This window comes from Acipenser ruthenus, chromosome 2 (assembly GCF_902713425.1).
Source record: "Acipenser ruthenus chromosome 2, fAciRut3.2 maternal haplotype, whole genome shotgun sequence".
In the NCBI taxonomy this organism is placed as follows: domain Eukaryota; kingdom Metazoa; phylum Chordata; class Actinopteri; order Acipenseriformes; family Acipenseridae; genus Acipenser; species Acipenser ruthenus.
The window spans coordinates 66610973-66635130 of record NC_081190.1 but is presented as its reverse complement, the minus strand read 5'-3'; the positions used below and the strand labels follow the sequence as shown (position 1 = coordinate 66635130).

At 38.6% G+C, this 24158-nt stretch overlaps 1 protein-coding gene across 3 annotated transcripts in view; it reads left to right on the top strand.

The window, feature by feature from the left end:
• Window positions 1-24158, top strand: part of inpp4b (inositol polyphosphate-4-phosphatase type II B) — a 211291-nt gene that overhangs the window by 15178 nt on the left and 171955 nt on the right. For 2 of the 3 annotated variants that reach the window (XM_058999293.1, XM_058999292.1), the window contains exon 4: window positions 22726-22844. In XM_058999293.1, the coding sequence (XP_058855276.1) occupies window positions 22726-22844 (119 nt within the window). Of the gene's footprint in view, window positions 1-22725; window positions 22845-22997; window positions 23333-24158 lie in introns of those variants that run through there. The other variant, XM_034015249.3, reaches the window with a different exon arrangement.

Genomic DNA, 24158 nt, shown 5'->3' with positions numbered 1-24158 from the left:
CAATTTATTTAAAGCCTCCACTAGTGTTTTTTACTATTATAACAACCTTGACCTGCATAAAGAAGGAAAAACATTGAGTGAAATAGCTCGCATCACTTGATTTTCAAGGTGTGGTATCTGAAGCATAATCAACAAATACAGAGAAACATCATCTGTAATTGACAAACCCAGGACTGGAAGACCCAAAAATCTGTCTAGCAAGGATGAGCAAAACTTGAATATAATAATCTTAAGGAATAGAAAGAAGACAAGCATTGAATTGACAGAACTGGCAGAAGGCACTGGTGTCGTTGTCGATCCAATCAACAGTCCAAAGTATCTTTGACCATTGCTCTATAGTTCAATTGAGGGAAAAAAAGATACAAGAAATAGGTGTCTAGAATTATTTATTTCAATATTTTTTTTTGCAAAACTCCAAAAATACTCATTCAAAAGTATTATTTCATTGGAAAACACAAAAGTAAGTAATTGTAGACATCTATTTCTTGTAACTTTTTTTCCTCATCCAAAAAAGCAAAACTTTTACTACAAAAGATTTTTCCTATAATTATTTGTTTTCGAGAAATGTCTAGAAATTAGAAATTTCCATTGGGGTATGTAAACTATTGACTACAACTGTGTATATATTTAAAATTACACATTCACAGATAAACTGGAAGACCAAATGTTCTGTTATACATGCAATGTTTGACAGTATTTATTACCAGTCTCACAGATTTTACACAAATTAACTCTCAAATATGCAAACTTAAGTTTACGTACACACCATTGCAAAAATAAAAAAGGTTCAATATAAAAAATAAATAATATTATGAAGTATTGAAGATAATTTTGTAACAGCCACTGATGTATAAAAACAGGATTACATTAGATAGATATTTATTTATTTTGTATTATATTTTATTCATGATTTATTCGACAGAGACAACATACAATTGTCATAAAATGCATTGCAGCCAGATTTAGCTATGAGCTAATTTTCATTGGCAAATAATACAAAATAAAGTACCATTTACAGAAGGAAATATGATCGAGCATCAGATAATTATATAAGGAGGAACAAGAAAATAGAAAAAGAAAAATAAGAAATGAAAAGACAGAGCAGACATAAAAGCAAAATAAGAATTTTAAACAATTAAAATACACAACTAACTAACTAATAAAATAACACAACACATAACAAACAACCCAAACATCCCAAAACAGCCAGTGTCCTTTCCTGATGTCCTCACACGATTGCCGCACGCGCGATTTTAATAATCGTCCCATATTATTCCGTCTGTAATCGTAACAGGGAGTCAAAAGTAGTAATAAACTTTATAACATAAAAAGCTTGAAACATGTGTTTCCAAGTGTGATTTTAAGTTGTTTATTTATTTATTATTATAGCCATCGTCAAATCTACTAGCAGACATTCTGAAATATTGAAAATGCTTTTCTTCATCTAGAATACGCATTTCTGTTACCACTGAAGTAAACTCTCCTACTTCATCCATGTTTTTATTTAGAGGACGGACGTACTACTGCGTCTTATTTTTATGTTTGTGGAACACGCTCTACTATGAACAAACCAAAACACACATTACGAGTGATTTCAATTCCTCTGCCAGTTTGTATTGTGCGTCAAATAAAGACTTCTGGGGGAGCCTGGCTATGAATACCCTTTTAATTAGTTGATGCACGCATTTTTTGAAAATAGAATATAGTTCCTGGTAAGGGATTAGCGAGGAGAGGAAATGGGTGAAGAAACTGAGTAGAGTACACGAGAGAAGGTACAGGTTGTGGATTTGTTGTTTTTTCTAGATTTATAGCTATTGAATGTTTGAAATGCATTTGTTAGTCCGGTTTTTTATAAAAAGAAAAACGCCAATCAGTGATATAAAATGGTTAATGCCTACGAGACTAACAATGATTGGTATGTATAGGGTTTGCTGTATATTAATATAAAACTGCATTTGTATTTTTTGCAGTATTAGCAATAAAAAAGTATGTATCTGCGAGTGTAAGTGATTTTTTTTTTAAATCCCACAATATCGCGATATGGAAATTATTATCAATATCAATATCATATCAAAATATTGATATTGGTGCCCACGCCTAATGTATTATATATATAATATATTTTGGCGACACAAGGTCTCCTTCGCTTTTCTTTTTCTTCTTTCATTTAAGAAAAGCAGAATAAATGGACAGACGCGTTGAATGCTGGTGCAAACGGATTGCCCACTTTTTATTCTCTTTGCACATTCAGTATGAGCTGAGACCACATCAAAACAACAAAACCCTCTGTTCTCTCTCTGGTTATTATTGCTTCAGTCTCCTATCTTGGCCCTCTCACTCACTGACGCTTACTTGACTCGTCTACGCAGCTTCTTCGTTGATTCACTCTCACTCTCACTCTCGTTCTGCCTCAGTACTACTCGCTTACAACTCTCTCTCCTCCGCAGACGTTGCTCCCATTCTTATACCGCCCAGCGGCACGTCACCCCCCCCCCAACCTGCTCTCCTCCAATCACTGCAGCACATCACCCTCACTGACTGCCACTCCTCCACACACACACACACACACACACACACACACACACACCCCACTTGCTTACTTAACCTAACCCTGACATGGTCCCGTCCCGAACAATACATGCACCTGTTTCAGACAAACAACATAGTGTCCCTTCAGGGTGCAGGACCCTCAGCAGTTCCACAGGTCGCAACAATATATACAGTGCCTATAGAAAGTCTACACCCCCTTGAACTTTTTTTCACATTTTGTTGTGTCAGTGCCTCAGAGTTTCATGCATTTAAATGAGGATTTTTTTCCCACTCATCTACACACCACACTCCACACTGTTAAGGGGAAAAAAGTTTTTATTGAGAAAAAAATATATATTAAAAATACAAAACTGAAAGATCATAACTGGATAAGTCTCCACCCCCCCTGAGTTAATACTTGGTGGAAGCACATTTGGCAGCAATTACAGCTGTGATTCTGTTGGGATAGGTCTCTACCAACTTTGCACACCTAGATTTGGCAATATTTGACCATTCTTCTTTACAAAACTGTTTAAGCTCTGTCAAGTTCCTTGGGGAGCATTGATTGACAGCAATCTTCAAGTCCTGCCACAAATTTTCGATTGGATTTAGGTCGGGGCTCTGACTGGGCCACTGAAGGACATTTACCTTTTTGTTCCTTAGGCACTCCAGTGTAGCTTTGTCTGTGTGCTTTGGGTCGTTGTCATGCTGAAAGGTGAACTTCCATCCCAGTTCCAGCTTTCTTGGAGAGGGCAACATGTTTTCATCAAGGACAGGTGCCATACACCTTCCACTTCTTAATAATCGTCTTGACCGTGCGCCAAGGGATATTCAAGGCCTTTGATATTTGTTTATACCCATCCCCTGATCTGTGCCTTTCAACTACTTTGTCTCGGAGTTCTTTTGAAAGCTCCTTGGTGCTCATGGTTGAGTCTTTGCTTTGAAATGCACTACCCAGCAGAGGGAACCTACAGGAACTGCAGAATTTATCCTGAAATCATGTGAATCACTACAATTTAACACAGGTGGAGGCCACTTAACTTGGTGTGTGATTTTGAAGGTGATTGATTACACCTGAGCTAATTTAGGATTGCTATTACAAGGGGGGTGGACACTTATCCAACCAAGCTATTTCAGTTTTTATTTTTAATTAATTTTCTACAAATTTCTAGAATATTTTTTTCACTTGGAAGTTGTGGGGTAGGATGTGTAGATAAATGAAAAAAAACAACATTTTATTGCATTTTAATTCCAGGCTATAAGGCAACAAAAGGTGAACATTTTGAAAGGGGGTGTAGACTTTCTATAGGCACTGTATATATATATATATATATATATATATATATATATATATATATATATATATATATATATATATATATATATATAGTGTGTGTATGCATGTAATTTTATATTATACTGTCATTTAAATCTGTTATTTAAAGGGTCTGATTGTGGTAAATTCGTGTGTAATATGCTATGCAAATGTATTGTGGTTTGCTTTTCTGTGATGCACTATATAGTGCTTTGTTGTATAAAAAGCGCTATATAAATGCAAAAAGAAAAACCAGAAAACACATTATTTACATGTGTGCAGTATAGTTCAATCAATATTGAGTGGAATTTTAGCACAGTGACATTTAACAAAGTGCTGGGTGGTGTCTGAAATGTCGAATGAAGAGTGTCCTTTCTGCATTAGTCGTTGTCATGGGAACAGTAGCCAGCAAGAGCGAATGATGCAGATACAGGCTGCACTTTTCAGGATAGCACTGCACTTAAGTGTCTGCATGTAGTCAGAAGGGTATAAGAGCAAATAATCAGCCAGCTAATTTAGGTCACAAATCGCTAATAATTTAAACCAGTTCTGTTATAGCGACAGATTTGATTGACAAATAAAACTGAGTGAAGCACACAAAAGTTAAAGAAGACTTTGAGGCGAAACGTTTCATATTTATACATGATCATGATTGAGTGTTTTGGATGAAACTGTATTCCCTTTATAAGCACTGCATAAACTCTGTGTGAGTGGATTATTTTATATCATAATAGGGCTTCTGATTTTCTGTTTTACCAATAAAAACCGATAAAACACCCCTGATACGAAAAAAATGAAATATCTAATAAAGACCTGGAAAACACTGGGAATGGTTATTCAATTCATGTTCATTTGACCCCTTTACCTATGAATTAAATAAATAAAATAACCAACAAAAAAAAAACCCTTTCAGTGCAGTTGGGCAATGTCCCTCCTTGCATTGATTTGTTCCGAATACTTTAATCCATCCCCAACTACTGAGTGGCAGCACATTCCTACATTTCTATGAACTTTGTGTATTGTACACGCTCGCGAGATTTAAAACGAGATTACAATTACCGTAAAAACTTTGTATAGTCAACTTTCTTGGCATGTTTTGGTGGCCCAAAAAAGGGGTTGAGTGACTAATACACCAGTGCGATGTATGCGCCGGTGTGTCTATTAAACTAATGTACCAGTGCCACGAACAATAATATAACAATGGGATTACTACAGCCACGGTTATGGCTCACACAAAGTTAACTGTCAACAATCTGATAATGTTAATTAAACATTTTAATTAGTTCTCAATACTATTATTAATTTTGAATGTTGAACACAAGCTTTCTGACTCTTGATTGACCTCCTCTCGACCCAGACGTGTACGTGGAGAAAAAAAAAATGTGGTTAAAGTTCTCAATCTTCGGAATATGAAAACATCACAGCTATACTGCTTCACTGTTAACACAACAGCTGTCAAACTATGAATTTCCTTATTCCCACCCTCCCGAGCAATTGATTTGTCAACATTCAGACTAACCCGTCTCAGGGATCCGTAGCAAACACCTATTGGTCAGAAAGCTGAGTAAACTTGTGAAGTCTTGTGTTCGTTTTAACTGCACTGCAATGAAATATTATAATGCAGGTGTCTTTGAGACTGGATAAAGTAGGACAGTCAGACAACAAACAAAAAAGCTACACGACAGGTTTGAAATTGCAAGTTGTTTACTTTGCCGAAAAGCATGGCAATCGCAGTGCTTAAAGAGAGTTTGGAATTAATTTAAAAAACAATGTGTGACTGGAGACGAAACAAAGACAAATTTAAAAATATGGTAAAAGAAAAATGAGCTGATAGAGGAGGAAAGTTTTTTATGGCCCGATGTAGAAAACATTTTGTTTGAATGGAGTGCTTTTAATGACATTAATGCATACTGTAACTTGTTCTTCATGTCGGTGCAACGCAGTGGTACACTTGTAAAGTATGTGTGTGGTATGGTTCTGATTAAGAAATCAAAATGAATGTATTTGTACAGCTGGAAAGTGAATGCAACAGTAAGATGTTTTGTTAACTGGTTATTAGATGGTGCACTGTTTAGTTTATTCTTTTGTTTTTTGCTTTTTTAAATGATGCAAGCAGCACTGTTTAATATTTTCTTTAAAATTGTAATTAATATAACAAATTTGTAGTCTCAAAAAGGGGGGTAGCGACTTTTACACCAGTGCGACCTATAAAATTATTGTTTCTGTAGAAACGAAAGATTGTTCCCTTGCTCACGAGATTTAAAGTCTATGAACTTCTTTTATTAAAAGTTCCTCGAAGTCTTGCTGGTTACCAGCGTACGACCACGCAGCAAATGTTGAAATTTTTCAACATCATCTTACCCCATGCGATTTCAGGTCACAGACGCATGAGAAAAGGCTGTACGGCTTTCCAAAAAAGACACACGTCGCAAGAGCGTGGATGACGTAATTCCTGTCACACAGGGTCGGAGACATGTGACTCCGACCAGAAATGATGTCAAAGTCTGAGCCAACCTTGTGATCCAGACAGAAAAAAATACCACCCAATAAAGAAATGTCTTTTAACACAGAACATAATAGCATTATTATTCCATGCAGCAGTAATTACTTGCTTGATAACTGACCTTGTATTTTGTGAAGTGCCCTCGCTTATGGCTTCAGACACCTAACTGTCGCCATGGGCAGTTATCTTGTAGTTTTTATTTAAGTTATCTTGTAGTTTTTATTTAATAATATTTGGGGGGACCACGTTGATTGTTACAGTAAGTCTGTAGTTTCTGCTTTTGTAGTGAGTTTTGATATATCAAAGTAGAACCACATTGGAGCTCAATTTGACAAACTACCAGTCAAATTGCAATTTTGTTTTCTGATCAAAGCAAAAATCACATGCCTGTCAGTGTAGATTTTCACATTTTGTATTTTGTGCAGCTGTTATTTGTTACTTCTGAGAGGGAAACGTCTTTTATTGCATTTCAAAGGTTGACTGTGATTGGTAATACACATTATGCTTCAGCAATGCAACAATCCTCATACTGCAGAAACGAGCCAGGAGAAAGACAGGTGATTTTGTGGTAATGAGAAAATATGATGTTTGTGACATTAAGAGTAATTACTGAACTGGGACGTGATGAAAATGGTTTGGTAGTGAAGATGGGTGACTATGACCAGAGTTTTAGTTTTGTATTTAAAAGTAAGATGGGAAATTCTGAATTCAAAACCTTATTTCCAAGGATTACTATAGCCAAAGTTGTGATAAAAGGTGTTTAAGCTATCAGTTACTTGGGGTTTTGATGGAAATTTGATTGAAGGTTCTACCAAAGGTATAAAATAGGTTTGAGCTAGTCATAATTTTACTGTGATCAGTTATTGAATAATGTATTATGTTTGTGGATAACTTCTTTTTTAAACATACCAATAAGGGGGATCATGTATGAATTTACTGGTATTGACCAATAAAATGAACCCATTCACTGCTGCATTGTTGTAACTTCTGGCCATATCAATAAGACAGACCACATGCTTTTACCTAGTGCCTTTATAGTTGGTATTACACTGCTGTATTCTGTGATTCTCTCCATAAAAGCAATTAACCATTTCACTGCCACATTGTTACAACCACTGGACATATCTGTGATACAGTTATTTCTATGTTTACAAATCACTTTGTCTGATGTAATCTGATGTTTTCTGTTCTTCACAAAAGCTCCCAAAAAAATGTAAATGAACATGTTTATTGATTTTCAAAATGTGTATTTATTTTAAACAGTAGGAAACCGATATCTCAATGCAGATTTCAAGAAAATAAATACAAACATAAATTAGCTTCTTGCAGTTTGGTTAGTTTGTGGCTTTTCCATTGCATGGGGTATAAAGTATGCAGCCAACCGAGCAGGTTGAGGCTGAAGTTATTATGATTTATATCAAGGAAACATGGACTTCGTATCATTTGATAGAAATTGAAGCATGGGATCAAAGGTTAGGGCTGAAATCTGCGAGCTGTGTGTTGCCAGAGGCGACCAAAATTTGTCTCTGCGATTAATTTGCACTCGCCATCGGCTATTGTGGAGGGTGGGGAGGGAGGTTGATACACAATTAAAATGTGGTTTTGCTGTGGAAAAAGACTCCTCTTGTACATAGCTCTGCCGTGAAACACTAACGCCACTTTCTATGTCACGTTCTCATTGCCATGTAACTGTTGCACTCATTATAAAGTTTGTGTTTTACAATTGCAAATCTGACTGTCAAATCAAAGTATACTTTAATTACTGTTGGGACTAATACAAGTTTCAAAAATGTACATTCCCCAAATTAGTTCTTAAAGTGTTGCGAATAGGGCCCATTGTATACTAAAAAATGCATCTCTGCTATTTAACTGTATCGTAAAAGCTCAAAGCACAGACTCCCTGTTGAAATCTTTCCATTTCTTTTCCTTGAATTAATGTTCTTTTTGACATTCCAATCAGCTAGTTACAGTTACTCATTACGTTGTTGATGAAAGTGAACTGTAAAACTGATTTATATAGTTTTTCAACTGTGGGTGTAGATTTAATAGCAGTTGCAGTTTACAAGGATAGAAATAAGACTCCCATTGCATAGCAGTTTGATCCATTACTGTTTTTTTCTGTGAGTTTAATAAAACACACCTGAGCTTGTTACCTACACACTGGAGCTGATCAAGCACATAAAACCTGGAATGGATGAAACTACTATGCAATAGGAGTCTTATTTTCATCCCTGAGTTTATTAAGACATTTTAATCCTAGTTTTTAATGTAACCAGGTAACTACAGACCAATAAGCCTGACTTCTATTATATGTTAACTTATGGAAACTATAATACGATCCAAATTGGAAAATTACCTATATGGTAATAGTATCCTGGGAGACAGTCAGCGTGGTTTTAGGAAAGGGAGATCGTGTCTAACTAACCTGCTTGATTTCTTTGAGGATGTAACATCGACAATGGATAATTGCAAATCATATGACATGGTTTATTTAGATTTCCATAAAGCTTTTGACAAAGTCCTGCATAAAAGATTAATTCTCAAACTGAACCCAGTAGGGATTCAAGGAAATGCATGCACATGGATTAGGGAGTGGTTAACATGAAGAAAACAGAAAGTACTGATTAGAGGAGAAACCTCAAAATGGAGCAAGATAACCAGTGGAGTACCACAGGGATCAGTATTAGGTCCTCTGCTCTTCCTAATCTACATTAATTAATGACTTAGATTCTGGCATAGTAAGCAAACTTGTTAAATTTGCAGATGACACAAAAATAGGAGGAGTGGCAAACACTGTTGCAGCAGCAAAGGTCATTCAAAATGATCTAGACAGCATTAAGAACTGGGCAGACACATGGCAAATGACATTTAATATAGAAAAGTATAAGGTACTGCACACAGTGTTGAATTTAAATCAAGGGAAGTAATGTTAAAACGTTACACTGCATTAGTAAGACCTCACCTAGAATATTGTGTTCACTTCTGGTCACCTTATTACAAAAAGGATATTGCTGCTCTAGAAAGAGTCAAAGAGCGACCAGAATTAAATCCTGGTTTAAAAGGCATGTCATAAGCAGACAGGCTAAAATAATTGAATCTATTCAGTCTGGAACAAAGAAGACTACATGACCAATAAGTTGCCACCTCTTCCATCAAAACATTACACACAAAAGACAACATTCCTCCGTCCAGGAGAGCAACCACCAAGAAAAGGTGTTAAAACCAATCCTCGCCCAGGACAACTGGAAGCTGCTAGAGACTGGAAAATGCTGGCAGATGTTGGTCAACGGCTTATTTTTCCACCTGAGATTGCCACCACTAACCTTCGACCAGGTATTGTCTTGTGGTCTGGATCAGCACGCCTTGTTCACCTGGTAGAGTTAACAGTGCCATGGGAGGATGCTGTAGATGAGGCGTATGAGAGGAAGAAACTGCGGTATGCTCAACTAGCCACTGAAGCGGAACAGCGAGGATGGAGAGTTCGGGTTTACCCAGTGGAAGTGGGTTGTCGAGGATTTGTGGCACACTCTACAACCCGGTTTCTCAGAGACGTCGGATTCAGTGGCCAAGAGTTGCGTTGCACAGTGAAGAACTTATCTGAAGCAGCAGAGAGGAGCAGCAACTGGCTGTGGTTGAGACGGAAAGATTCTGACTAGGGATCTCAACACAATAGAAAGAAAGAAACGCTGATGTACAGGTAAGTAAGCTGGGCTGAGTTGAGTGGGGGACGGAGGGGGGTGATGCTGGGACGCCAGAATCACCGTCGAGCCCTCTTGAGGTGTTGTGGGCTAGTCGACGAAACACTGAGGATGGAAGGTGCCCACTTGAAGACCCCAGAGATGTACTCTACTTAGCTCAATCCAGACGGTTGTCATGCTGATGCGCTGGGGAGGCCGCACTGTGGTTGATCCCCGGAGCCAGCATCGCAGCTGTTGTGTGTGCTGATGGGCCAGGGAGGCAAAATAAGCTGATCCCTGGAGCCAGCATTACACTTCAGCCATTAACACCACACAGAAGGATATCTACATCATCATATGGAAGGAAACGTAAATGGATGGAGACACATACGGATCACATTAGTTTACTGTAAAGCTACGTCTTAGTTGGTGCTTATCTTGGCGAGAGCCGAGTTCAAATCAGCATGAAGTTTTAACATCTACTCTCGTGTAATGGAAATCAAGTTTTAACATCTACTCTCGTGTAATGGAAATCATGGCAATCTGATTCAAGCATTCCAAATTCTAAAAGCTATTGACAATGTCGACCCAGGGGACTTTTTCGACCTGAAAAAAGGTCAGGGATCACAAATGGAGATTAGACAAAGGGGCATTCAGAACAGAAATTAGGAGGCACATTTTTACACAGAGAATTGTGGGAGTCTGGAACCAACTCCCCAGTAATGTTGTTGAAGCTGACACCCTTCAAGAAGCTGCTGTATGAGATTCTGGGATCAATAAGCTTGTAACAACCAAACGAGCAAGATGGGCCGAATGGCCTCCTCTTGTTTGTAACCTTTCTTATTTTCTTATGAAAATCACAGCTATCTTAACTACCTTAGGGATTGACAATGTCAACCCAGGGACTTTTTCGACCTGAAAAAACAAACAAGGACTTTATTTATTTATTTATTTATTTATTTATTTATTTATTTATTTATTATATTACTTGTATTTTTTTTTTTTTTTTTTCATACTTGCATGAAGCAGGCTTATGACAGAATAAAGTCCTTCAGATGTGCAGGAGTGTTTTTTCTTGCTCGTCGGGGATATTGAGGGGTTGAATCATCATCAGTTCTTTCTTGAGCAAAAAGTTAAATCTGTTGCATGACATCCTGTCCTGTAGGGTTGTCGTCGTCGTCATCACCTCCAGGGGCATCCAATGGTGTTGAACTTCCTGCACGAAGTTGCTTGAAATGTGAAACATTTCTTGTCACAGTGTGTTGTCCACAACGAGCAGTTACCATGGTGCCGTTGATCTGTGTGACTTTGTAAGGTTCAGGAAGAAAGATAGCGATGAAAATGAAGACCCATCCCCATATGTCTGCTAGTGCTTCGCTTTCAGTCTGGGAGTATCTCTGTTCGACAGGAGACAATTCTTTACTGGCATATACTCGTGTGTGTATCTGGCCATCTTGGGACCTTCGAGTTAATATAGCTCCCAGCCCAACTGGCCTGGCATTCACGACCAGTTCTGTTCTCTTCAGTGGATCAAAGTAGGTCATCACTGTGTCACCTGTTAGTTTGCTCTTTAATCTGTTGAATGCTTGTTGATGTCATTCAGACATGGATCATGGCTGATCTTTTTTTGTAAGCTCTCTCAGAGGCTGTGTCAGTGTAGTTAGGTCAGGGTTGAAATGTCTACAATAATAACTAATCCAAGAAAACCTCTTACCTCAGAGGGGTTATGTGATTCTTTGGTTAGTTTAGTTTAATTCTGCAATCTTCTTGGGGTCTGCTGAAACACCTTGTTCTAAAAACACATACCCAAAGAAATCCTGTCTTCTGATTGTATTCACACTTAGCTGCATTGAGCATCAGATTACAGATTACAAAAGTGTTGGAAAAGGGAGTAATAAGGGGAATTGAGTGACACTGCTTGTAGATGCTAAATGCCTTCCTTTGCTAGCTTGATATTTTTGATCACTGGACTAAATCGAAAGCTGGATCAAGAAGCTGTCCTTGTGGTATGATCATGTAAGCCTGGAAGCATTTTTGTTTATTTAATTTTTTTACTGTGGGCTGTAAAGAATATTGTGATTGTATTGTGAATTCAAAATAACCAATGGCTATACATTAGTTATTGTTGATATTGCCTTGCAAGGCATGGTATGGTTTACTTATCAATGTTAACTATTCTGCAACAGCACAGGGCAATGGGGTCACGTAGTCATTTGTATTGCTGGAAGGGGGTCGCAGTGCAGCAGAGTTTGACAACTGCTGCTCTAGGGCTCTAGGCAATCATCATGTTCTTGCTGAGTTGTGCCAAATACCTGTATGTTATCGTTGACATTCAGTACACTTGGTATGCCTGCCAGGGTTTCTCTGATTATGTTCTGGAAGATCTCAGCCGCCAATGAGATTCCAAAGTGAAGCCAATTGTAGCACTGCAGACGACGTGCGTGGTTCATGTTGCGATGTTATGATGTCATGATGTTATGAGTCTAGATGTAGTTCTAGCTGATGATATCCAGCATTTAGGTCAAGCTTAGAAAACACTGGCTCCATTGAGATCAGCGATAATGTCATTAACACTGGGTGTAAAGTGTCTTTCACATATAATGGCTTGATTAGGCTGTCTCATGTCAACACATATTCACATTTTTCCAGGTTGTTTTGGTTTTGTAGCAACAACTATAGGCGACACCCAAAGTGTGGGACCTATACACTCAATAACATCTAGTGCTTCTAGCTCCTTCAGTTCTTTTGACACAAACATGCACAGGTGAAAGGGAATGCGTCTATGTGGTTGAGCTGATGCCCGAACAGTAGGATCAATGTGAAGCTTTAATTAGTGTCCCTTAAATGTCTGCGTATTTTTCGATAACCTGGTTCTTGTGTTTATCTTTGACATTACAAACTAGACGCACAAGGTCAAGAGCAACTGCGGTATTTTAGCAAAGCAGTGTGACAGCTGTATGCTCTACTACATATATAGTGTCTTTGTAGGAGGGCTGGAGCCTTGCACATAAGGAGGTGGCTTCTGTCATTTTTTACTGTAAATATGAGTGTTGTGATTGTATAAATAGGAACGTGATTAGTTTTAATGGGGAACCTGACGCTCTGTGTGTAGCAGCCTGCCTGCTGTGTTAGGTTGCGGGAACAAGCAGCGTGTGTGTGTGTTTACCAGCTGTGAGTGCCTAATCAGCATATAGGAGTGGTGTAGCAGCCAGGAATAAAAGGGTCCCGATTACACAGATCAAGGCTGCTGTAAACCCATAGGGATCAGAGCGCTGCTGCTGCTGAAGCATTGGTCCATCTGTGCTGCTGAACGACTGGGTTCAGGAAACGAAGCGTCCACCCCTGACGGCGATCGTGTGTATATTTCGAGGCTGGAGTTGGGACAGGGAGTTAGTTTATTTATTTATTTAGCAGACGCCTTTATCCAAGGTGACTTACAGAGACTAGGGTGTGTGAACTACGCATCAGATGCAGAGTCACTTACAACTACGTCTCACCCGAAAGACGGAGCACAAGGAGGTTAAGTGACTTGCTCAGGGTCACACAGAGTCAGTGGCAGAGGTGGGATTTGAACCAGGGACCTCTTGGTTACAAGCCCATTTCTTTAACCACTGGACCACACAGCCTCCTAGTTAGTTTCCGGATAGTAGATCTCACCCAGTATAGCAGACAGGTGTGGAAGCGGGACCACCATTTGTTCGCCGATGTTTTTCTTCCAATTTGAAATAGCCAATTGTATTATTTTAGGCTCAGCTCACCGCTACCACCCCCGCGCTGACTCGGGAGCAGCGAAGACGAACACACTCTGTCCTCCTAAATGTGTGCAGTCAGCTGACCACTTTTTTTCACTCTGCAGGCCCGCCATGCAGCCACCTCAGAGCTACAGCATTGGAGGATAATGCAGCTCTGAGCAGCTTACAGGCAAGGTCGCAGGCACCTGGCCAGTCTACAGGGGTCGCTGGTGAGCTGAGCCATCCTGGCCGACCTAAGCCCTCCCCACCCGGGCGACGCTTGGCCAATTGTGCGCCGCCCCTTGGGAGCTCTCGTCCACGGTTGGCAGTTGAATAGCCTGGACTCGAACCGGCAACCTCCAGGCTATAGGGCGCATCCTGCGCTCCACGCGGTGCACCTTTACCAGGTGCGCCACTCGGGAGCCCCCTCATGGCACCTTTTGTTTGTAGTTTTTGTGTTTATTTTGCCTTTTGTATGCCAGGCCATATGTCCCACGTGAGATACCATAGCGTCACGTGGGGTTCCTGTATGTTCATATGCACTCTTTGTAAATAAACCTACGCATCTGCAGGGCGTCTCAATCCCAACCTTCCAGTCTCGGTCTCCTGTCAATCATGCAGCAATCACACATCCACGTCATCATCTCATCATTCTTTGATTTGGGAGCAAGTCCCCTGTTACAGTCTTCTATGGTCTTGTCTCGAAAGTTGTGTAAAAATAGTTGTGATTTAAATTGTCCTTGTACTAGCAGAGGTGTGGTTGAACCATAGGCATATATTGATTGGTGTGGTTTCTAGTGCTAGCTTAGCAGGTAGAGAATTAAACATGTTGATGTCTATCCCATTCAGTGATGCATCTGTGTCCACAAGAATCTCCAGCAGATGTCCCTGTATTAAGATGGTTTGTTTTGGAGTGGTGGCAGCAGTATTGGCTGTACTTGTAAGAGAAAATAGGATGAAAGTGGTTGTATAATTGACATGTTGAGCTGTAGTGCCTGCTGTGTTTTGTGTTTGACTTCTGTGTTTGACTTCTGGACCTGCAAACTCTTGCATTGTAGTTGTTCTTTCCACACTTTCGGCAGATGGCACCTTTTGTTGGGCACTTTTGGAACTTTTTGCTGGGCACATTTACGGGTGTGTTCCTCCACAGTTATCACAAGTTGTGCTTTTTGGTTTGGTTTCAGCTTTAAATGGTTTAGACAATTAGTGCTTCTTCTGTTGCATTGTTGGTTGTGTTGCCATTAGGGTTTCGGAGCTGTGTTTGAGTACTGTTTCTCCTTTTCCAGTGCATGAAATTGAGAGGCTTCATTTATGCTTGCAGTTTATTTCATTTATTTCGAGCAATTTGGCATGACTGGGTCCCTTAAAGTCGTCGGGGCCTGTTGGACGAGCAGCTTTGTATCAGTTGCCTCTTTAACTCCTACATGTCCTCCCACATCTTAGAATGCGTCTCAGCTTGGACACATTCTTACCACCTCAAACTCAACCTCTCTAAATCTGTAAACTATACTGTATTTAAATATTAATCTTGCATTGTAACCCTGGATAAAGGCGTCTGCCAAATAAATAAATAATAATACAGTAGAGAGTCAATCATCCAAACTAATTGGGACCGATACTAGTTTGCATAATCGATTTGTATGGATAACCTAACAGGTATTAATAACAGTTACTGTACCTTTAATAATGTATAGAATAAAGTTAACAAGTACTTAGTATACAAGTACCTACTGATATAGCTAGTAACCTATTTTATCACATTAAGCATACCAAGTTACAAAGCTTTACAAATTATTAAATGAATGCAATTCAGTAAAACACTTACAGTTAAGGTAATGAAATACTGTAATTAAACGTACTGTAGCGTCAGAGTGGGTCATAATATCATTCTGTGTGTGAAAGTAACAGAATTGAAATACAGAGAGGGGGAATCTTAAATCATTCTCTGTGGCTTCTTGGTTTCTGGTCACAAACTCCCCCACTGACAAAGAATGCTTTTAAAAAGAGTTGTGAACTAAATACTGGACAAGGAGTTTATCTTCACCATCGTTGAATAAATCCTTTGATGCCAGGGGTGTCTTCCAAGAGGGTACAAACCAGATGATTTTGAATGTTTTGCCATCTCGGACAGAAAACAGTTCACCTCATAAATACAGCCAACAGGGGCAAAACAGCGGACCATTTGAGAACACTAGGCCGTCTCGGAACGAGAACAGCCAGTGGGAAAACACTCCACGTGGACTCGAGCACCACCCCAAATAAACAAACTATCCAATCACCGGGGTGAAGAGAGGAGTAGAAAAGGGCGAGCGTGACTTTCAATCGGGGCTCCTGAAACGCAGAACAAGGCTCTGAACTTTAACAATCTGAAAACTCGCTGCCTGCGATTGGCTTGAACAGAGATACCGTTTTCGGAAACTCTGATATGGAATAACAACCCCAGTGTTTGATTTGGTGTGGGAGTTTGCAGCGTAAGACGTCTAGAATCCTAAAAGTACTTGGAATCAAATCTCTAACTTAGCCCGGATTGATCACCGGAGGAATAGTTGGACATATCATTTGAAGTCGACAGAGATTGAAATATATTCAGTCTTTTATTAAGCTAGCAGTGCTGGAGTTTGCGGTGGAATATCCCAGACATAACCGGACAAAGAGTGCACAGATTAGTGGAGGATTTGCTGTTTCAGTGGAATACCTAAATAGTTAATGATTCTCATTTTTGTAAAAACATTTCTTTTGTCCCCTGGTGTGGAGACACAACGCAAGGAAGACAGACCCATTCTGTTTCATAAACAGAATGATATTATGACCCAGCCTGACGCTACATTGCACTCGCACAGCTTCTTTTTTTTAAGCACCCAAACTAAAGTCCCTCCACTGTAGTGATAACAGGTCATGGTATGATTTCGTGCTCAAGTACCCGGTTTATGTGCAGTTAAAAATGTCTGCAAAATCAACAAGCGGCAGATGAAGAGAGTGCTCGATCTGGGAGCATTTTGAGTATTCAATTAAAAGCGACAAAAGCATGTGCAAAATAAATAAGGAAAATGGTACAGTATTTGGCCGAGAACTATTTGGAAAAAACCTACCAACTTAAAAACAAAATTGCATTGTATGCATAAGGAACAGTTTTCTAAATTTAAGAGGAGGCAGAAAGACAAAAACATTTTCAAACACGGGGGTCGTGTTCCAACTACATTGGAAGCATTTGTGAAACTGGAGGTAACCTGGTAACTGGATGTATGCATTTGCACTGTCAGAAAAGAAAAATTTAATTTTAAGTGATTCATAATTTTTTTGTTTCTGTTTTTTATATGCAGCAACTCAGCATGAACCTAAAAAAGTTTTGATAATGAAAAGATAACTGAAATATATATTTCTGAATTTAGTTAACTAAAACTAAATAATAATTTAAAATGCATACTACATAGAAACAAAATAATAATCTTACCAACTAAATAAAAATTGAAACTGAATTGAAATGCTGAAACTGAAAACTGGTACATTTTGTACTAAATCAGATTGAAGTATCTATATGACAGGTTGAGTTGAAGAAAACCCACTGTCGTAATGTTCTACCTTTTAACCAGAAGACTGTGAAAGTCAGAACAGTTTGGTTCATTAATAAACTTTATAATTAGGAACAGCATCCATCTGTCACATCTAATATCTAGTAACTAATTCATATCATGTGCCTAGCTGTTGAATGAAACCCAATTTTTTCCATTTATTGTTCTAAAGTATACAGTATACTCTTCAGACTTTAGGTGCCTGTGGCATTCCTGCAACACTGTACTGCATGGGGATCTGAAAAACATATTCAGTATATTCTGTCTTATCAAACCTATGGGTAAAATCATTACACCTATGTTATGAAACTAGAGTTATTTAATTAACAGAAGTGGATTAACTGAATTTTGAGCAAGATGACAAAATCATAAAATCTGATCAGCTGAGGTCTCCAGAGAAAGGAGTGGGAGTTTAATTCCAGTATTTTATCCTTGACTGTCCTGTATTTCCTTTTCTACAAGGCTAGGGTAGGTATCAACCTGCTCTCTCTGCAGTCCTTTGAAAGCATACTCATTTCAAGGGAACTCGTGCGGTCAATGATACAATATGAATCATTAAAAAATAAACATGGCTTTATGTCCTTCAGCTTTATTAGATTTATTATACAGCACATATTCCAAATATGGCTGAAAAACAGACATTTCTAAGTGGTTCTCGAAGGAGCCTTTCTTTAGTATAGGACGCTCCAGGGTTATCTGGATGCATATCATTTACCTGCCTTAAATAGTCCTTCTTGACATTTACAGTATGCATTGTGACACCATTACACAGGCACTTGATCTGCAAACTGGAATTGGATTTAATGGCTGCTTGTCAGAGTGCAGAGGCAGCAGTGCAAATTACTATGTGGCTATGCAATTGTCAATTCCTTGAATGCGATACACTAAAACAAACATGGTACAGTGAAAGTGTGAAGTAAGTGATTGTATAAAATCGCTACTGAATGTATAGAATCACTAAAATTGGCCAGTGGATGTGTGAAATATTGAGAAAACTCAACACATTTTATACATTCACTAGGGATTGTATAGAACCACTGATACTGCATGTGCAGATGCCTTTTTTATTTACATTTATAAATTCTATGAACATTTTATATGCCTTTATAGTTTAAACTGCATACTCATTTTTGGAACTATGTTTTTTCTTTGTGTTTCAATTCTATGGACATTTTACGTGCATCTATTGTTATTACATTATAATTTGTTTGAAGATTATGTTGTTCCCCATATGTTTGTTTATTTTGTTTAATAAATAATTGAATACTGCAAGTCTATATTCTGACTGTACTAGCTTATAAAACTAATTTTAAAAACAACAATATCATTGGTTTGGACTAAATTATTAGTGCTAATGTTGTAAATACAATACAGCAGCTCCTTTATTAATACAAATCTATTTTAGTTTTAATTATATTATTTTGTATAATGTTATACATTTCTCATACTTTCACTAACATGTGACAGTGAATGTGTATTTTATAGAATCACTATAGAATTCTATAGAATCACTCGTGATTGTGTACAACATGTAACACTAACACAAAATAATCCTACCTCGTTGCCTGAGAATGCTTGAGAAATACTATAATTCATGGGCATTTCGAAAAAGAAAATGAAAAACGACATATGGATGAATTAAGATTACTATATGTAATGGTATACATTTTCAGTTTTATTGCGCTCAGGGCATGACCTTTTTTATATTACTACCTCAAGACTTTCTTGTTCATTCTTCAATCGTGGACTTTAAGGGAGTAACCAGAGCATCTGTGTTTCCTATCTTTCATATTTCCTATGCAATCATGTTTTTAATGTAATCTGACAAACTTGTGTTTACTTTCCCTGCAGTTTTTTCGAGTCTTTGCTCTATAGTATAGACTCTGCCAGGAGAGTAATGGAAAGCATGGTAAAATGCAAAATTACCAAGCAGCTTTACCATGATTAATGGTTTTGTAAGGGCACATTTTGTGTTGCAGAAACAGTAATATAAATCCATTGGGAATTCCTCTTAGATCTGAAGCATTATTTTATACATACAGCTACTATACTTTTAAATACTGTGCCAATGTGTGGTTTAACAGAAACCACTGACCTCTTGACAAATTCATCTAATTTCCTCTACCAGCTGCCGGTGGTGAAGGCATTTGTTATAAGCAGCTTCAGTTGTTAATGTGAAAACCAATCAGTCGCAGTTGGTAGCTCTGTTTTAAGTGGTGATAATAAATAGCAGTGTAACCAGTATATCACACTTTGGGTCTTCAGGTTTTCACTTTTAATTTATTTACAATTAGTTTATTTTTGTTTTAATCTAGAAGTGCAGTTATTCTGTTTTATTTTTTTTTATAAATGTAGTCGTTGCCAATTATTTTTTATTATTTTCTCCCAATTTGGAATGGTGTGGCGGAGTGTCCCGCCCCTATTTATTATTATTTGTATTCTTGTTTGCGGCGCAGTTAAGAGCGCCGCGTCTTTTATCATTTATATTTAGAAACCTCGTGAGGATGCATGACTGATCAGCTACTGATTAAACTAGCTGACAGTCATGCATCCTTACCAAACGCGTGCAGACTCTGGCCGAGGGGTAATAAGATAATTAACAGCTAGTTAACCCCTCGGCCAGAGTATAAGAACCTGCAGCTGTCCGTTCTGCAGGGGGTTGTGTGTGTACAGAGGAGAGTACGGAGAGCGGAGAGAGCAGAGAGCGAGCAGACGGCGAGCAGACGATAACAATTGCTAAAACGTGCTGGATTAGCCAGCACGTCACTTACTTGTTTGTCTGTTTATTCGTTTGGCCCTTGTGCCTTTTTGTTTTGTGTTTTGTTTAAATCTTTTGTTTTGTTTTGTTTGTTAATAAATAAGCTGAGTGCCATAGCATTCAGCTTCACCTGCCCATCCATTGTTTTGACTCAGTTACTTCCTGGTCCGTGACGTCACCACTGCAGGCCAGACTGCCACAAATGGCCAATTATTTTATTATGCTCAGCTCACCGCTACCACCCCTGCGCTGACTCAGTAGGGCGAAGACGAACACACACTGTCCTACGAAGCATGTGCCGTCAGCCGACCACTTTTTTTCACACTGCGGACTCACCATGCAGCCACCCAAGAGCTACAGCGTCGGAGGACAACGCAGCTCTCGGGCAGCTTACAGGCAAGCCTGCAGGCGCCCGGCCAGACTACAGGGGTTGCTGGTGCGCGGTGAGCTGAGGGACACCCTGGCCGACCTAACCCTCCCTCCCCGGGCGGCGCTCGGCCAATTGAGCGCTGCCCCCTGGAGGCTCCCGTCCTCAGTCGGCAAAGGAATAGCCTGGACTCGAACTCGCGACGTCCACACTATAGGGCACATCCAATACTGTCCATTGTTGTAGATGCAAAACTACCCTTATAAGAGTGTACCACAGTATTTTTGCAGTTTTCTCATGCTTTTCCCATGGTTAAGGTATGCATTTACCATAGTTTACACTGGTTTGCCATATGCTTTACCATACCATGCTATTATTTACAATGCTTACCTACATACAGTACAGCTTTACCATTGTACTTTAATAAACTTTACAATGCTTTTACTATGGTAAACTTTTATAAGGGTATACAGGAAATAAACTTATATCTTGTCAACAAAGTATACAGTATTATCTAGTCACAGGCTTGATATGTGAGCTTGAAGCCTTTAATTTCAGAAAATAGTATTTGTGGGGTAGCATTTTAAAGATTAACATTTTACTCTGAATAATGCAACGCTATTTAAAGTTCATTACCTGAAATATTTAATGTGCAGTGGCAGTTAGAAAAGACAATTAATGTCTTCTTTTAATGAAGCTTTACAAGCAAGCTGACACTGTGGCCTGTTCTTGGAAGGTTGCTCTCTCTCGCGCTCTCTCTCTGTCTTTTTTTTCAGAATGGTCTGTTAGGTACTACTGATCAAAGCCAAGATCTGGAAATCATTTCAAGTCAATTTGTTTTTGTCTATTGCTACTGTAAAATGTTCAGTAGTATTTCTGGGCATTCTGATATTTGCTACATCAGGTTGCTGAGTGGTTTTGTCATAATTGTTGAAGGCTAGTATAAAAAAGGGGCCTTTGGGAGAATGGGTTGGGTTGGGGGTTGGGGGTTGGGGGTTGGGGGTTAAGCTTCCAGCTAGGTTTCGACACTAGGTTTCAGTTTGCACGCTTCAGCTTGTAGTCATTCTGTGCCACACACAACTTTGTAGTTTTTGAGAAGAAAAAAAAAATGAATGGGTTTTCTTTAGCCAACGGATGATATAAATTTATTTTTAAGATTATTGATAATAATAACCTGGGTTAGCATGGAAGACAATACTTATTATTTTCTATTATTCCTTGACATTTACACAGCATGCACAGCACAGGATAAAAAATGTGCCTTTTTCCAAGCGAGAGTAGCATTAGATGTATTTTTTTAATACACATCTGATCAGCTCTCCAAGGACTATATAGTGCATTTTCATTATGGCTGAAAGTTGAAAATATTTGAAGTGCTTTATGTTGGTTGTACTGTGCATTCATTTTTCTTCTACCATATGCCTTTATGTATGCATTAATGTATTGTACCTTAAAGCCTTTCTATTCTACCCTAGGAACCTTCTGTAAAAATGTAAACATGAACTATTTTCTTAGTAGGGTACAGTAGCTCCTGGTAAACAAAGATCGGATCAAACAAAATACCTACAATTCTTTCTCAGAAAAAGAGATTACAAATAAAAATACTTGCAGGTGGGATTTTTTAATAATCTAAAAAGTGATGAATCTGTATCCCATCATCCATAAATGTATAGCCCTACCCATATAAAGGTCCTATGATAAATTTGCACAGGTTCTGCAGTTTTCCCAGGATTCTTGCATTTTTATTTGACGCATTCACCTGGTTTACCACATCTTTTTGATATCCTTTACCATACAGCAGCTCTCTGGTTTCTCATACTTTCACAATGCTTTTATTACATTTTTATAAGGGTGTTTTTTACTGTATATATTTTTTTAATGTTTTTTTTTTTTTGTGTACCCCTGTACAGTAACATGAGGTATGTGAAAACCTGTCAGTGCAGGGACTCTGGCTGACAGCCTAAAAGGGGCAGAACCCAAAAGAAAAGAAACATAAAAAAAAGTTTCTGTCAGGGAAGTGACTGCATTAACTGTAGTTGTAGATGGTGGAAATGAAAACTCCTTTCATGTCTCCAGCATGTGACTTCCTATTTCTCTTAAGATACTTCCTTAGGAACAGTGTGGTATTCACAGCTGCACTCAAGGATTGTAGCAGGATCTGCTGCTCTCACTCTCCCGGTGTCTGCGCTCTCACCTCTTGTGACTTGTTCTCGTTTTTTTGTTTTTGTTTTGCGTATGCTTGTGTGAAGTTTCCCCACTGTTACTTGTCTTTTTAGAGTGCAGGGAGCTTGCAGCAACAGCCAGAGAGAGGAAGCCCAATGCAGTTGTGCAGATCTCTGTGATAAACACACAGCAGCAAAGTTTGACTGTTTGCTCCAGCACGGAAATAGTGGAGGTGAGTCTTTTTTTTTCTTTTTTCCCCCTCCTGTATTATACACTCAATAACAGTGTTCAGAGCAGACCGTGCTCAAGCTATACATGACAAGCAGCTGCTCTTTTCCCTTTTTAAGCATACACCTAAGTGCATTAATCAGTGGCTGGCAACAACTTTCTTGTCATGATTAAACTTGTCTATGCTTGTGGGATTTTTAGAAAGCAGACATAGCCTCTCACATTGCTACACAAAGGGAGCTGTGTTTCCCTCTGCCGGGTTGTTTTATTTTAAAAAGTTGTTTGGTGTTTAAGTTGCTCGGAGAGATGAAGTCGAACTATGAGTCGTTTGAAAGCTACGGATTGCCGTGTTTGCAGTTTTGCCTGAAATGACCAGTTATCTTGTGTGGGGATCCTGTCTGGTGTGCAAGTGCTTTTCTTTTGGAAGCTAAAACCCTCGTGGCTGACCAAAAAAAAATAATGTGTTCATGTTTACCTATTTTCAAAAAGAGGGTATGTATGTCTGTTAAACTCTACTGCATGTGGTTTGATTTCTAAAGTTCTGACACTTTTTAGGATGTTTATTGAGTGAATTAACAATTCCTATTTTCAAATACATAGCCTTTTAGTTCTGTTAAAAGTTTCTAAAGATTTAATTTAAATCTAATGTCCATACGGTGCAGTGTTTGTTGGTAGGCTGCTTGTTAACAATGCCAGAGTGATTTGCAGCCAGGGGGGGGCTGAATCCTCTGTGGTTGAGTAGCTATTTTGCTTTGAAATATTACTGCTTTTGTGACGTCAACATAAAATATGTGATACATTATTACTACCAGGCTTCAGAACATTTTTAAATAACACTCTGTGAAATCAGTGGTACTTACTGTAAGGGCATAAAAAAGTATTCATATTGTTTTTTAATTAAAAGCAATTAGAAAAAAAGATCCAGCAGTTTTATATTGCAAAGAGACTGTGTTTTTCCCACTGTCTTTAATTGTTCACCAGAGTGAAGAGACAGTTGTTGCAAACCATAAGCCATACATTATGAAGGAAATGACAGGTGCCCAAGAGTTAGTTTTCAACACTTCATTCTTTGGATAGGCCACTAATCTATGGATTGAAACCTTTGGGCATGTGACTTGAGGCTTTGTAATCCAATGCTGACTGCTTGCTGTTGCCCTTAGTCTTATGCTGTGAACATTTTCAGAGATGTGCAAAAGGGGTTGAAAATATGATTCAAATGAGTCAGTTCATTTCTTGTGAAGGGGATGACCCAGTTTTTGTAGAGAAACCAAAATCTTTCTTTCAAAAACCTTTGGGTGATGGTGGTGGTGAGTTGGGA